Here is a 15,575-nt window from a genome sequence, read left to right as displayed (position 1 = left end):
CATACAGGATGGGCAAAAGTAGCAGATTTACAGCTGTTCATACAAAAAATAATACAATAATCAATCAATAATAATACAAAAATAAAGTCTGTGTTTTGTGTAGTCATAACTGTAAACTACTTTGCCAAACCCTACATAACCTCATATACAGTATTGACAAAAGCACAAATCAGTGTATCCTTTCTGGAAAGACTTTTTCCAGTATGAATCAAGAGTCTTAAAAACGTTCATATTTCTGACCCAGCAGTATGATTTCTAAGTTTCTTCTCTAAAATATGTAAAGACTTAAGCACAAAAATATTCACTGGAATATTATGCTAAATAACAAACACTGCTAATAAACAAAATATTCAATAATGAGTAAATGGTTAAATAAATTCAGTCACACCCATTAATAGAATATCATGAAATCACTAAATTAAAATTTTAAATCGTATTTTCAAAAGATGTTTAATAATATGGAAAAATATTTATAAAATGGTAAGTACCAAAGGATACAAACTGATTTACTTCTATCCAATTTTGTAAAAGAAAAGCTGAAAGAATTAGATGTTAAAAAGTTGGTTGCATCTGGATAATAAAATTACAAGTAGTATTTGTTTTAATTTTTACATGAATCTATATTTCCCCAATTTTCTAGAATTTAAAAACGTAAGATTATAATATACCTATATATAAAAGTATGATAAATAAGTTATTTCACCTAAGAGGAAAAAAGGCAGACTAACATTTTAAAAACTATTTTAGTAAAAAAAAAAAAAAAGTATAGCAATATAATGCTGGCAAAAACATGAGAAAACAAGAATATTTATTTGAGACTGCAGCAATGTAAATAGAGTCACAGGCCCCTGGGTAGCTCACTTGGTTAGAGCATCATCCCTTGGTTAGGCCAAGGTTGCAGGTTCGATCCTCGGTCAGGGCACATATAGGAATCAACCAACAAATGCATAAATAAGTGGAACAACAAATCAATGTTTCTCTCTCTCTCTCTTCCTCTCAAAAATCAATAAGTAAATTTAAAATAAATTAACAGCATGTTTTTGTCAATTGAACAATGCACAAGAGTTATTCGATATACTGACCCGTTAATCGACCACCTCTGGAAATTTATCCTTTGCTTTATCCTTAAGACAGCCCTATCTACAAAATTTGTTTGCTTTTATTTCAAAAGTTTAAAAAATTGGGAATAACCAAAACATCCACCATTAGAGAAATGGCTAGGTAAATGAGTAAGTTAACTTGATGCAACTATTAAAAAATATCAGTCAATCCCAAAAAGTGTAAATAAAGAGTTTCAGAGAAAAAAGTTTTAAATCTTGTTATGATTAAAAACTACAGGAATGTTTACATACATAAAAAAATATAAAATTTATAAGGGACAAAGAGAGGAATATATCTATGTTTAGATGAAAGAGTTGTGGATATAATTTATGTATAGCTAGTTTAAAAGATATTTTGAGTACAAATTTTATGTAAGAAAAGCCAGATTTTCCCTGGCCAGATAGATCAGTTGGTTAGAGCATTGTCCCTAAGCAGAGAAGCTGCTGGTTCGCCCCCTGGTCAGGGCACATACCGGACAGATTGGTGTTCATGTCTCTCTCTGTCTCTCCCTCCCCCTTCCTCTCTCACTAAAATCAATAAATAAAAATTTTTTTTTAAAAAGCCAGATTTGTCATTACTGAGGATGTCTGAAATTTGTCCTAGGTTCTAAATAAAATGCATAATCTGACTAGTAAAACAAACAATATTAATTTGTGACTTCTCATATCTTTATTTTAGTATCAGAAACATTACTTTGAAATTACAATTAAACATTTTATACCCAACTATTTAGAAAAAACTTTAATAATTTTAATTTCCATAAAGTCTCTTACTCCATACCTTTTCAACTGAAGTTTCTGGATGTAAACTCTTGCTCCGTGTATCTGTTTTACCTTGTGAAAGAACCAATTTCTTCCCAACAGTCCTTGATAAATTGTGCTTAGGTCTCTGGAGTTGTTCTCTTGCCATTGGTTTAATATTTTCTGTTTGATCAGTTTTCCTAAAAAATAAACATTATTTATATCACTAACATGCAAGCATATCAAATAAAATTCTTTAGCCCTGGCCAGGTAGCTCAGTTGGTTATAGTGTCAACTCAATACATCAAGGCTGTGGGGTTCAATACCCAGTCAGGAGCACATACATGAATCAACCAATGAATGCATAAACAAATGGAACAACAAATCGATGTTTTTCTCTCTTGCTCTCTCCTTTTTTCTCTCTAAAATCAATTTTTTTTTAATTAAAAAGAATATTTGGCCCTGGCTGACTGGCTCAGTGGTAGAGCACTGACTGGGCGTGTAAAAGTCCCGGGTTCAATTCCTGGTCAGGGCACACAGAAAAAGTGACCATCTGATGATTCTCCTCCCCTCCCTCTCCCACATCCATGGCTCAATTGATTCAAGAGCATTGGCTCCAGGTGCTAAATATAGCTCAGTTGTGAGCATGGGCCCAGATGGGCAGAGAACATCAGCCCCTGATGAGGGTCGCCAGTGGATCCTGGTTAGGGCGCATGCAGGAGTCTAACTCTCCTCCTCTCACTTTGAATGAATAAATTTTTTTTGAGAAGATACAAGAACCGAGAGAGATTATGAGAGAAGTCAAGTAGCATCAACTCATAACTGCTTTCACTGTAGGTGTGTAGTGAATGCTTCTAAGAGAGAGAAGAGAGACAGAGCAAGAAGCATCAATGTAGTTGCTTTCACTTTAGCTACGCATTGAGCTCATACATGTCTTGACTGGGGCTGAGTCAGTGTGCCCTTGCTCAAGCCAATGACCTTAGGTTTTCCATGCCAGTAACCTTTGGGCTCAAGCTGTCAAACTTTGGAATGGTGTGGACAACCCCCCATTCAAGCCAGTAACCCCACATTGATGAGTCCTCATTCAGAACCAGCAACCTTGGAGTGTTGAACCTGCAACTTCAGCATTCTGGGTCAATGCTTTATCTACCGCACCACCAATGGGCAGGCTAAAAATGAAATTCTTTAAAAATCCACTCACAGCCTGGCCAGGTGATAGCACAGGGATAAACCGTCAACCTGAGACACTGAGGAGCCAGGTCTGAAATCCCAAGGTTGCCAGCTTGAGCATGGGCTCACCAGTTTGAGTGTAGGGTTGCCAGCTTGAGCACAAGGTCATCAAAATGAGCATGGGATCACAGACGTGATCCAGGGTCGCTGGCTTAAAGTTAAAGGTCAATGACTTGAGCCCAAGATAACTGGCTTGAGAAAGGGGTCACTGGCTTGGCTGGAGCCCCTGCCCACCCCCCGCCATTAAGGTATGTACGAGAAGCAATCAATGAATAACTAAAATGACACAACTATGAGTTAATACTTCTCATTTCTCTCCCTTCCTATCTCTGTCTCTCTCTTTCTCTCTCTCACAAAAAAAATCCACTCAGAGCCAATAAAGAACTCATTTAAGCTCACTTATAAGAACAGCAAAGAAAACTAAAATAGAAGACCAATGAGGAAATAACCAATTTAGTCTATCAGAAGATGTCAAAAATACAGTATTCAGTATCGATAATTAAAACACTGTGGTACTGATATATGGAGAAACAGATATACACAAAAGAAAACTGAGATGACCCTAAAATACATGAGTATAGTATAAAATAAAGGTAGGATTTAATAACAGTGAGGGTAAGATAAAACACAAAATAATATATATATTTTATATATTTATACATTATATAAAAAATAATGAAGAAACTGGTAACAATTGAGAATAAAATAAAACTAGCTCCATTCCTTGCACGGCACTCACAATATATTCCAAATAGAGCAAAGCTTTAAATGAAACCATAAAGAGAAAATGGATTAAGTATTCTTTAGATGCTTAACATCACTGATTATCACAGAAATACAAATCAAACCACAATGGTTGCCAGGAGCTGAGAGTAAGAAAGAAATAAGAAGTTGCTGTTCAATGCACAAAGACTTTCGAGATTCAGAAGATGGTGACAGAGTAGGGGGAAGTTCCAACATCCACCTCTCAGAATCAAATTGGATTACAACTTAATTTGAGAACAATCATCTTGAAAAACCAACTTTGGACTACACTAAGAGGAATTTATAACCAAGGATCACCGAAGAACCCACACCGAGACTGGTAGGAAGAGCAGAGATGGAGAAAGGGCTGCCCCACTCCCAGGAACAAGCTGTGGCCAGGAGAAACTCTCACAAAGGGGTGGTTTGCCGTGAGAGGTGTGGGTCCTCAGCCCCAGGACTGGAACCCCAGCCTAGAGCCACAGAGCCTAGAAGAGGCACCCTAACAGTATTTAGCTGAGAAAAGAGCCGGGTTACTGTTTGCGTGAAAGAGACAGAATTCTCAGACCAAGATTTAGAAACAACACATCTGGAAGCTGGAGGCAGACAACACAAACCCTAGACACAGCTAGATACACAAAAAGCAAACCCAAAGGAGGAGTCTATACACAGACAAAATGGGAAGATAGAAATGCAATCCTAATGAATCAACAAGAGAAAAAAGAAATGAATTAAGAGCCTGACCGGGCAGCGGCACAGTGGACAAAGCATCAAAATGGGATGCAGAGGACCTAGGTTCAAGACCCCGAGGTCACCAGCTTGAGCACAGCCTCATCTTGTTTGAGCTCTGTGACAGCATGAAGAGAAACAACATCCACATCATAGGGGTTCCTGGAGTAGAAGAAAAGAACAAGGGATAGAGAACCTGTTTGAAAAAATTATAGCTGAAAACTTCCCTAAATTGATGAAGGAAAAGGTCACACAATTTCAAGAAGCACAGATAGTCTCATTAAAGAGGAACCCAAGGAGGCATACACCAAGATACATCATAATTAAAGTGCCAAACTTAAGAGTAAAGAAAGAAAATGAAAAGCTGCAAGAGAAAAGCAGTTAATTACCTACAGAAGAGCCCCCATAAGAATGACATCCAGCCTGACCAGGCGGTAGAGCAGTGGATAGAGCGTCGGACTGGGATGCAGAGGACCCCAGTTCGAGACCCCGAGGTTGCCAGCTTGAGCGCAGGCTCATCTGGTTTGAGCAAAAGCTCACCAGCTTGAACCCAAGATTGCTGGCTCCAGCAAGAGGTTACTCAGTCTGCTGAAGGCCCGCAGTCAAGGCACATTTGAGAAGGCAATCAATGAACAACTAAGGTGTTGCAACGTGCAATGAAAAACTAATGATTGATGATTCTCGTCTCTCTCCATTCCTGTCTGTCTGTCCCTGTCTATCCCTCTCTCTGACTCACTCTGTCTCTGTAAAAAATAAATAAAATAAAATATTAAAAAAAAAGAATGATATCCAATTCTCAACAGAAACACTTGAGACCAGAAGGGATTACAAGAAATATTCAGAGAGATGCAAAACAAGAACCTACAACCAAGACTTCTTTATCTAGCAAGGCTATCTTCAAAACTGAAGGAGAAATAAAAAGCTTCCCAGATAAAAAAAAACTCAAGGAATTCAGTATAACCAAATACTGCAAAAATGTTAAGGGGCTTTGTAAACACAAAGGAAAAGAAAATCTAGAAAAAGAGAAATGTAAATTTAAAGAATAAAATGAAAATAAACAACTACATATCAATAATAACCTTAAATGTAAATGGATTAAATGCTCCAATCACAAGACATAGAGTAGCTGTGTGAATAAGAGAACAGAACCGTACATATGCTGCCTACAAGAGACTCACCTCAAAACAAAAAATATACATAGACTAAAAGGGATGGGATGGAAAAAAATATTTCAAACAAATGGAAACAAACAAAAAAAAAGCTGGGGTAGCAATACTTATATGTGACAAAATAGACTTTAAAACAAAGGCTTGCCTGACCTGTGGTGGTGCAGTGGATAAAGCGTCGACCTGGAATGCTGAGGTTGCCGGTTCAAAACCCTGGCCTTGCCCAGTCAAGGCACATGTGGGAGTTGAAGCTTCCTGCTCCTCCTCCCCTTCTCTCTCTCTCTCTCTTTCTCTCTCCTCCTCCCTCCTCAAATGAATAAATAAATAAAAATAATTTTAAAAAAATAAAACAAAGGCTATATAGTAAGGGAAAAGAAAGTCACTAGGCCCTGGCCGGTTGGCTCAGCGGTAGAGCGTCGGCCTAGCGTGCGGAGGACCCGGGTTCGATTCCCGGCCAGGGCACACAGGAGAAGCGCCCATTTGCTTCTCCACCCCTCCGCCGTGCTTTCCTCTCTGTCTCTCTCTTCCCCTCCCGCAGCCAAGGCTCCATTGGAGCAAAGATGGCCCGGGCGCTGGGGATGGCTCTGTGGCCTCTGCCTCAGGCGCTAGAGTGGCTCTGGTCACAACATGGCAACGCCCAGGATGGGCAGAGCATCGCCCCCTGGTGGGCAGAGCGTCGCCCCCTGGTGGGCGTGACGGGTGGATCCCGGTCGGGCACATGCGGGAGTCTGTCTGTCTCTCCCTGTTTCCAGCTTCAGAAAAATGAAAAAAAAAAAAGAAAGTCACTACAGGCCTGACCCCTGTGGGGGCACAGTGGATAAAGCGTCAACCTGGAAACGCTGAGTTTGCCGGTTCAAATCCCTGGTCTTTGGCACATGTGGGAGTTTATACTTCCTGCTCCTCCCCCCCTCCTCTCTATAATGAATAAAAATTAAAAAAAAAAAGTCACTACATAATGATAAAGGGAACAACCTAACAGGAGAATATAACCATTGTAAATATCTATACGCCTAATATATGAACACCTAAATATATAAAGGAGATTTTGATGAACATAAAGGGTGAGATCAACAGCAATACTTTAACAGTAGTGGACTTTAATACCCCAGTAACATCAAGGGATACATCCTCCAGACAGAAAATTAACAAAGAAACAGTGGCCTTAAATGACACATTAGATCAACTGGATTTAATATAAATACCTTCAGAACCTTTCATCCCAAAGAAGCAGAACACACATTCTTTTCAAGTGCTCATAGTAAATTCTCTAGGATAGACTACATGTTAGGACACAAAACAAGTCTCAATAAAGTTAAAAGATTGAAATCATATCAGGCATCTTCTCTGATCAAAATGGCATAAAACTAGAAATCAACTACAATAGAAAAACTAAAAAACATTCAAACACTTAGAAGCTAAATAGCATGTTATTAATTAACAAATGAATTAGCAATGAGATCAAGGAAGAAATCAAAAATTTCCTTGAAAAAAATGAAAATGACCATACAACTCAAATTCTATGGGACACAGCAAAAGCAGTCTGAGAGGGAAGTTCATAGCATTACAGGCATACCTTAAGCAGCAAGAAAAAGCTCAAATAGCGTGGGCTCATCTGGTTTGAGCAAAGCTCACCAGCTTGGACCCAAGGTCGCTGGCTCCAGCAAGGGGTTACTCAGTCTGCTGAAGGCCCACGGTCAAGGTCAAGGCACGTATGAGAAAGCAATCAATGAACAACTAAGGAGTTGCAATGCACAATGAGAAACTAATAATTAATGCTTCTCATCTCTCCGTTCCTGTCTGTCTGTTCCTGTCTATCCCCCTCTCTCTGACTCTCTCTCTGTCTCTGTAAAAAAAAAAGAAAAAGAAAAAGAAAAAGCTCAAATAAACAAATTAACCCTACATTTAAAAGAACTAGAAAAATAAGAACAAATAAAGCCCAGAGGAAGTAGAAGGAAGGAAATAATAAAGATCAGAGCAGAAATAAATGACATAGAAGCTAAAAAAAAAAATACAAACTATCAACAAAACCAAGAGCTGGTTCTTTGAAAAGGTAAACAAGATTGATGAACCTTTAACCAGACTCACCAAGAAAAAAAGAAAGAAGACTCATATAAATAAAATGAAAAATGAAAGTGGAGAACTAACAACTGACACTGCAGAAATACAAAGGATTGTAACAAAATACTATGAAGATCTGTATGCCAAAAAACTGGAAAACCTAGGCGAAACGGATAAATTCCTTGAAACATACAATCTTCCAAAAACCCATCTGGAAGAATCAGAAAACCTAAACAGGCCAATAACGACAAATGGAATTGAAACAGTTATCAAAAAACTCCCAACAAACAAGTCCTGGACCAGACGACTTCATAGGCAAATTTTACCAAATCTTCAAAGAACTAACACCTATCCTTCTGAAGCTATTTTAACAATTCAAACTCCTTTTATGAGAAGGGAAGACTTCCAAACTCCTTTTATGTGGCAAGTATGAGCCTCATTCCAAAACCAGGTAAAGACACTACAAAGAAAGAAAACTATAGGCCAATATCCCTGATGAACCTAGATGCTAAAATTCTCAACAAAATATTAGCAAACCGAATCCAGCAATACATGAAATAAATCATAAATCATGATCAAGTGGGTTTTATTCTGGGGAGGCAAGTCTGGTACAATATTCATAAATCAATCAATGTGATTCATCACATAAGCAAAGATAAAAATCACATATAAATAGATGCAGAAAAAGTATTTGATAAAATCCAGCACCCATTTATGATAAAAACTCTCAGCAAAGTGGGAATAAAGGGAACATACCTCAACACAATAAAGGCCATCTACAATAAACCCACAGCCAACATCATACTCAATGAGCAAACATCAAAAGCAATCCCTTTAAGATCAGGAACAAAGGCCCAGGCCGGTTGGCTCAGTGGTAGAGTGTCGGCATGCGGAAGTCCCGGGTTCGATTCCCAGCCAGGACACACAGGAGAGGCGCCCATCTGCTTCTCCACGCCTCCCCTCTCCTTCCTCTCTGTCTCTCTCTTCCCCTCCTGCAGCAAGGGCTCCATTGGAGCAAAGATGGCCCGGGCGCTGGGGATGGCTCCTTGGCCTCTGCCCCAGGCGCTAGAGTGGCTCTGGTCGCGACAGAGTGACGCCCCGGAGGGGCAGAGCGTCGCCCCCTGGTGGGCGTGCCAGGTGGATCCCGGTCGGGCGCATGCGGGAGTCTGTCTGACTGTCTCTCCCCGTTTCCAGCTTCAGAAAAATACAAAAAAAAAAAAAAAAAAAAGATCAGGAACAAGGCAAGGGTGCCCCCTTTCACTACTCTTATTCAACATAGTTCTGGAAGTCCTAGCCACAGCAATCAGACAAGAAGAAGAAATAAAAGGCATCCAAATTGAAAAGAAAATAGAAAACTATCATTATTTGCTAATGACATGATACCATACATAGAATACTCTAAAATCTCAGTCAAAATACTACTACATCTAATAAACAAATTTGGCAAGATGGCAGAATATAAAATTAATATTCAGAAATCAGTGGCATTTTTATACACCAACAATAAACTGTCTGAAAAAGAAATTAAGGAAACAATCCCCTTCACTATTGTAACAAAAAAAAATAAAGTACCTAGGAGTAAATTTATCCAATGAAGTAAAAGACCCGTACTTGGAGAATTATAAAACACTGATAAAAGAAATAAAAGAAGATAAAAACAAGTGGAAGCATATACCATGTTCATGGATAGAAAGAATAAACATCATTAAAATGTCTATATTACCCAATGCAATCTACAATTTCAATGTAATTCCTATTAAAATACCAATGGCATACTTCAAAGATATAGAACAAATATTCCAAAAATTTATATGAAACCAAGAAAGAACACGAATAACCTCAGCAATCTTGAAAAAGAAGAACAAAGTAGGAAGTATCACACTTCCTGATATCAACTTATACTACAAGGCCATTGTACTAAAAAAAGCATGGTAGCCCTGGCCGGTTGGCTCAGCGGTAGAGCGTCAGCCTAGCGTGCGGAGGACCCGGGTTCGATTCCCGGCCAGGGCACACAGGAGAAGCGCCCATTTGCTTCTCCACCCCTCCGCCGCGCTTTCCTCTCTGTCTCTCTCTTCCCCTCCCACAGCCAAGGCTCCATTGGAGCAAAGATGGCCCGGGCGCTGGGGATGGCTCCTTGGCCTCTGCCCCAGGCGCTAGAGTGGCTCTGGTCGCAATATGGCGACGCCCAGGATGGGCAGAGCATCGCCCCCTGGTGGGCAGAGCGTCGCCCCATGGTGGGCGTGCCGGGTGGATCCCGGTCGGGCGCATGCGGGAGTCTGTCTGACTGTCTCTCCCTGTTTCCAGCTTCAGAAAAATGAAAAAAAAAAAAAAAAAAAAAAAAAAAAAGCATGGTACTGGCATAAGAACAGGCATACAGATCAATGGAACAGAACAGAAAACCCAGAAATAAACCCACACCTTTATGGCCAATTGATATTTGACAAAGGAGGTAAGAGCATACAATGGAGTGAAGACAGTCTCTTTAACAAATGGTGTTGGGAAAACTGGTCAGGTAAACATGTAAAAAATGAAACTAGACCACCAACTAACACCATACACAAAAATAAACTCAAAATGGATAAAAGACTTAAATGTTAAGTCGTGACACCATAAACATCTTGGAAGAAAACATAGGAAGTAAGCTCTCCAACATCTCTTGTAGCAATATCTTTGCTGCTTTATCTCCACGGACAAGTAAAATATCAAGCTAAAAAGCTTTGCACAGCAAAAGACAATATGAACAAAATAAAAAGACAACCCACACAATGGGAGAACATATTCACCAATATGTCTGATAAAAGGTTAATAACCAAAATTTATAAAGAACTTCTAACACTTAACACCAGGAAGGTAAACAACTCAATTTAAAAATGGGAAAAAGAACTGAACAGACACTTCTCCAAAGAAGACACACAAATGGCCAACAGGCATATGAAAAAATGTTCAACATCACTAATCATTAGAGAAATGTAAATTTAAACCACAATGAGATACAACCTCACACCTGTCAGAATGATGCTCATTAATAAAACAACACACAATAATTGCTGGCAAGGGTGTGGAGAAAAGGGAACCCTCTTGCACTACTGGTGGGAATGCAGACTGGTGCAGCCACTGTGCAGAAGTGTATGGGATTTCCTCAAAAAATTAAAAATGGAACTATCTTTTGACCTAGTTATCCCACTTTTAGGAATATATCCTAAGAACACCAAATCACTGATTGAAAAGAAGATATGCACCCCCATGTTTATTGCAGCATTGTTTACAATAGTCAAGAGCTGGAAACAGCCCAAGTGTCCATCAGTGGACGAGTGGATTAAAAAGCCTTGGTACATATACACAATGGAATACTATGCGGCCGTAAAAAAGGAAATCTTACCTTTTGTGACAGCACTGATGGACCTGGAGATTATTATGCTAAGTGAAATAAGCCAGGCAGAGAAAGACAAATATCATATGACCTCACTCAGTTGAGGAATCCAATGAACAAAGTGAACTGAGGAACAGAATAGAGGCAGAGGCGAGATAACAGGGACCAGAAGAACAGTGTTCAGAGGGAAGGGGGATGAGGGGAAGGGATCAGAGAAGGTAAAGGGATTAGTGACATTATATATACATAACACAGAAATATAGATAGCAGGACAGCAAATCCTAGAAGGAAGGGGGAGGGTGTTTAGGGGAGGGCCAACAAAAGGGGTATAAGGGAAGACACGGGGGTAGGGGTGAGGGAGTTATATTCGGTGGGACACTTGAATCCATGTAAACACAATAAATTAAAATTAATAAAAATAAAAAAGTGGACATAAGGTTTCAGTCATGTAAAATGGAAAAGTTCTAGAGATGTGCTCTACAACACTATGCTTATAGTTAACAACCCTGTACTATATAAACTTAAATATTTGCTAAGAGAGATTTCATATTATGTTTTTTTCTATCAAAATTAAACAAGAATTCAATAGCAGGATATATATCATATCAAACAGCTAAAAAACAGAAATAAAGAGAAAATCTTTATAGAAAATGAGAGAGGCCCTGGCCAGTTGGTTCAGTGTAGAACATTGGCCCAGCATGTGGATGTCCTGGTCAGGGCACACAGGAGAAGCGCCCATTTGCTTCCCCATGCCTCCCCCTCCTCTTTCTCTCTTTTTTCCTCCCACAGCCATGGCTCAATTGTTTCAAGGGAGTTGGCCCTGGGCACTGAGGATGGCTCCAGTGGCCTCCACCTCAGGGGCTAAAAATAGCTCATTTGTCAAGCAACAGAGTAACACCTTATAGGGGACTTGTCCAGTGGATCCCAGTCGGGGACCATGTGGGACTTTTACACTCCCCACTGAGAAACTGACAGAAAAGGCAAACTCAAAAAAGATATATAAGCTACCTTGATGAAAGAACAGGGTCAGAACTGTTTACAACTTCGTCACTGGAGGATACATCCACAAGTTCACTGATGTTCTGTGCACAAGAAAGTTTCTGTTTGGTATTGCCTTCATCTTCATTTACCTCAAGCCTTAAAGACTGACATTTATCTACAAATACAAAATGAATGTTATTCTAAAAACGGACAGCAAAAACATCTATATTTTAAAGTTCAAAGGAATTCACATATAACACCATCTTTTCTTTTTAACTTTTTTTTTTTCTTTTTCTTTACAAAGAGAGAGTCAGAGAGATGGATAGACAGGGACAGACAGACAGGAACGGAGAGATGAGAATCATCAATCATTAGTTTTTTTTGTTGTTGTTGTTGTACGTTGCAACACCTTAGTTGTTCATTGATTGCTTTCTCATATGTGCCTTGACCGTGGGCCTTCAGCAGACCGAGTAACCCCTTGCTTGAGCCAGCGACCTTGGGCTTAAGCTGGTGAGCTTCTTGCTCAAACCAGATGAGCCCTCGCTCAAGCTGGCGACCTCGGGGTCTCGAACCTGGGTCTTCCGCATCCCAGTCCAACGCTCTATCCACTGCGCCATTGCCTGGTCAGGCAACACCATCTTTTCTTATAAATCACTAATCCATTTAAAACTCAAGTTCTTATATGCAAAGGGACAGATCTCATTTTTTAGAACTCTTAGGACACCAAGACTTCCCTAAATTCTTAGCCCTCATTCCCTAACAATTTCAATGTTTGCATTCTAAGGAAGTATAAAAATGAACAATGGGAGAATTATTTATTCCAGTAGCTCTTTTATAGAAATTAAAGCACTTATTGTGTGTTCACAGAGATGCTCTGAAAAGTTATCATGAACACCTCTGATTAACAGACACAAGCAATATACACTTAACTACAGTAAGTCCTCACCTGACATTGTCAATGTGTACTTGAAACTGAGGAAAAAATGACATATAACAAAACCAATTTTACCAGAAGTTAATTGATATAAACAAGATTTAAGTTTCTACAGACCCTCATCAAGTTGTAACACAATGATGTTGAATGAAAAGACATTATTTAAGGATCCGCATAAATATATACATGTGACTGCTTATTATTAATGGGAGTACATAGGAGGTACTACACCTTAGAGACAAACTTCAGAGAAAAATGTTCCCATTTGGCTTTTTTTCCTTTTACAACTCTTTTTCTACTAAATTAAAATATAGGGTTTAACACAGCACATAAATACAGAACCAAATAGGCTCTGGCCGGTTTACTCAGCTAAAAGCGTTGTTCCGAAATGACAAAGTTGCAGGTTCAATCCCAGATCAGGGCACACATAGGGAAGCAACCAGTGAATGCACGACTGAGGGGAACAACAAATGAATGCTTCCCTTCTCCCTCCCCTCTCTCTCCTTTCCTCTCTCTGTCTCTCTTTAAAAAAAAAAATCAATCAATAAATAAAAATTAAGCCCTCGCCGGAAAGCTCAGTTAGTTGGAACGTCATCCAGAGGTTGCCTGTTCAATTCCCCTGGGGTCCCTCTCTCAAAAAAAAGATAAATAAATAAACCAAATAATAAGCATTATTAATTGCTACCATCCAAAAAAAAGGCATTTAGGATAGATACCCTATTATTTGTACATATGTCCTCAAATAATACAGGGGCTATTAAAATATGAAAGAAACTTACTTTTCTGTTTTTCTCCTTTAGAAGGGCCTGGCTGAACAGTGGCGTTTTCTGTAAAATTCTTTATTTCTTCCTTACCAACTTCATCTCGATTTTTCCTTCTCCTTTTCTTTTGACTTAGGTCTGGTTCTAATGCAGTCTGTTCTGAATCCTCTCCTGATAACATCAGAGGCTGCTCTTGTTCTTCTTGTACTGTCTGAGCATCATTCTGAGATTCTTCTGTGTCTGAAATATTAGCACTCACAGTCTCATCTGGATTATCATTCACTCCTTCAGTAGCAACGTTTTTCACTGAAAGTAAGAGAAATGGTTCTAAATATGATATATAAACAACCTACAGAAAAATTCTTAAAGATGAGGTAAATACTCAAGGATGTCTTTTGTAGTATTATTTGTATGAGCAAATTTAGAAGATAACATAAAATGCCCAACAGAGAACTAAGTTATAATGCTACATGTGTGCTATAAAAATCCATGCAGTAGCCTGACCTGTGGTGGCGCAGTGGATGGGGAGTTGACCTGGAAATGCTGAGGCCGCCGGTTCGAAACCCTGGGCTTGCCTGGTCAAGGCACATATGGGAGTTGGTGCTTCCAGCTCCTCCCCACCTTCTCTCTCTGTCTCTCTCTCTCTCCTCTCTCTCTCTCTCCCTTTCTCTCTCCTCTCTAAAATGAATTTAAAAAAAAAAATCCATGCAGTAAAAAATAATGATGTAGGCTTATATGTAGTGATGTGAAAGATTTCAAAAAATATTGTTACACATAAAAAACCACGTTGCAAAATAGTATATATAGTATGATCTCATTTTTATTAAACAAAAATAATTACATATACTCTAAGACCCACAAACATATATATGCATAGAAAAGACTTTAGTAATAGTTATCCCTAGGAAACCTAAAGAATCTGATTCTGGCCCTGACTGGTTGGCTCAGTGGTGGAGCATTGGCCTGGCGTGCAGGGGTCCCAGGTTCGATTCCCGGCCAGGGCACACAGGAGGGGCGCCCATCTGCTTCTCCACCCCTCCTCCTCTCCTTCCTCTCTGTCTCTCTCTTCCCCTCCTGCAGCTGAGGCTCCACTGGAGCAGGGATGGCCCGGGCGGGCGCTGGGGATGGCTCCTTGGCCTCTGCCCCAGGCGCTGGAGTGGCTCTGGTCACAACAGAGCGACGCCCCGGAGGGGCAGAGCGTGCCCCTGGTGGGCGTGCCGGGTGGATCCCGGTCGGGCGCATGTGGGAGTCTTTCCAGCTTCAGAAAAATACAAAAAAAAAAAAAAAAATCTGATTCCAAGGTAGGACAGAGTTCAAGAATTTTACTTCCTATATCCCTTTCCAATGAACAATCTTTTTAACATATATTTTTAAACAATTTCTAGTGCCTTTTCCTTGGAGATATATTAACCCTTTGAGTAGTATGAACGTTCATGTACATCCTCACTCAAAAGGTTAACAAAAAACTCACTACTCAAAGGGATAATAGTCAACTGTATCAAAAGATGAAAACAAAAAAATTTAAAAACCAAAATTAGAGATCACCATGGAAACAGAATTTTTACTGTTTCTTACATATTTTAATAGTCCCTGTATTATTTGAGGACATATATACAAAAGCAAACTTCACAACTACAGCTGATCAGACATCTCTAAAAATATCTTAATCTTAAAAAAAAGTAAAATAAAATTCAATGTCATTTATTTTTTTAAGAGTCAAAACAAGATTTTAAAACTAAGAAAAAGCCCTGGCTGGCTGGCTCA

The 15,575-nt window shown here is 39.4% G+C and overlaps 1 protein-coding gene across 6 annotated transcripts in view; it reads right to left on the bottom strand.

Annotated features, from left to right (window-relative positions):
• The window catches only part of BDP1 (B double prime 1, subunit of RNA polymerase III transcription initiation factor IIIB), a 126,675-nt gene that overhangs the window by 71,485 nt on the left and 39,615 nt on the right, over window positions 1–15,575 (bottom strand). For all 6 annotated transcript variants that reach the window (XR_010750272.1, XM_066376574.1, XM_066376590.1 and 3 more), the window contains exons 10-12: window positions 13,830–14,117; window positions 12,144–12,291; window positions 1,882–2,041 (exon numbers count right to left, since the gene is read on the bottom strand). Coding sequence is in view for 5 of the 6 variants with exons in the window: in XM_066376574.1 (XP_066232671.1) it covers window positions 1,882–2,041; window positions 12,144–12,291; window positions 13,830–14,117 (596 nt within the window). In the remaining variant the exon portion in view is untranslated. The remainder of the gene's footprint in view (window positions 1–1,881; window positions 2,042–12,143; window positions 12,292–13,829; window positions 14,118–15,575) is intronic.

Source organism: Saccopteryx leptura, chromosome 1 (assembly GCF_036850995.1).
Source record: "Saccopteryx leptura isolate mSacLep1 chromosome 1, mSacLep1_pri_phased_curated, whole genome shotgun sequence".
NCBI lineage: Eukaryota > Metazoa > Chordata > Mammalia > Chiroptera > Emballonuridae > Saccopteryx > Saccopteryx leptura.
This window is presented reverse-complemented; position numbering and strand designations above follow the sequence as displayed.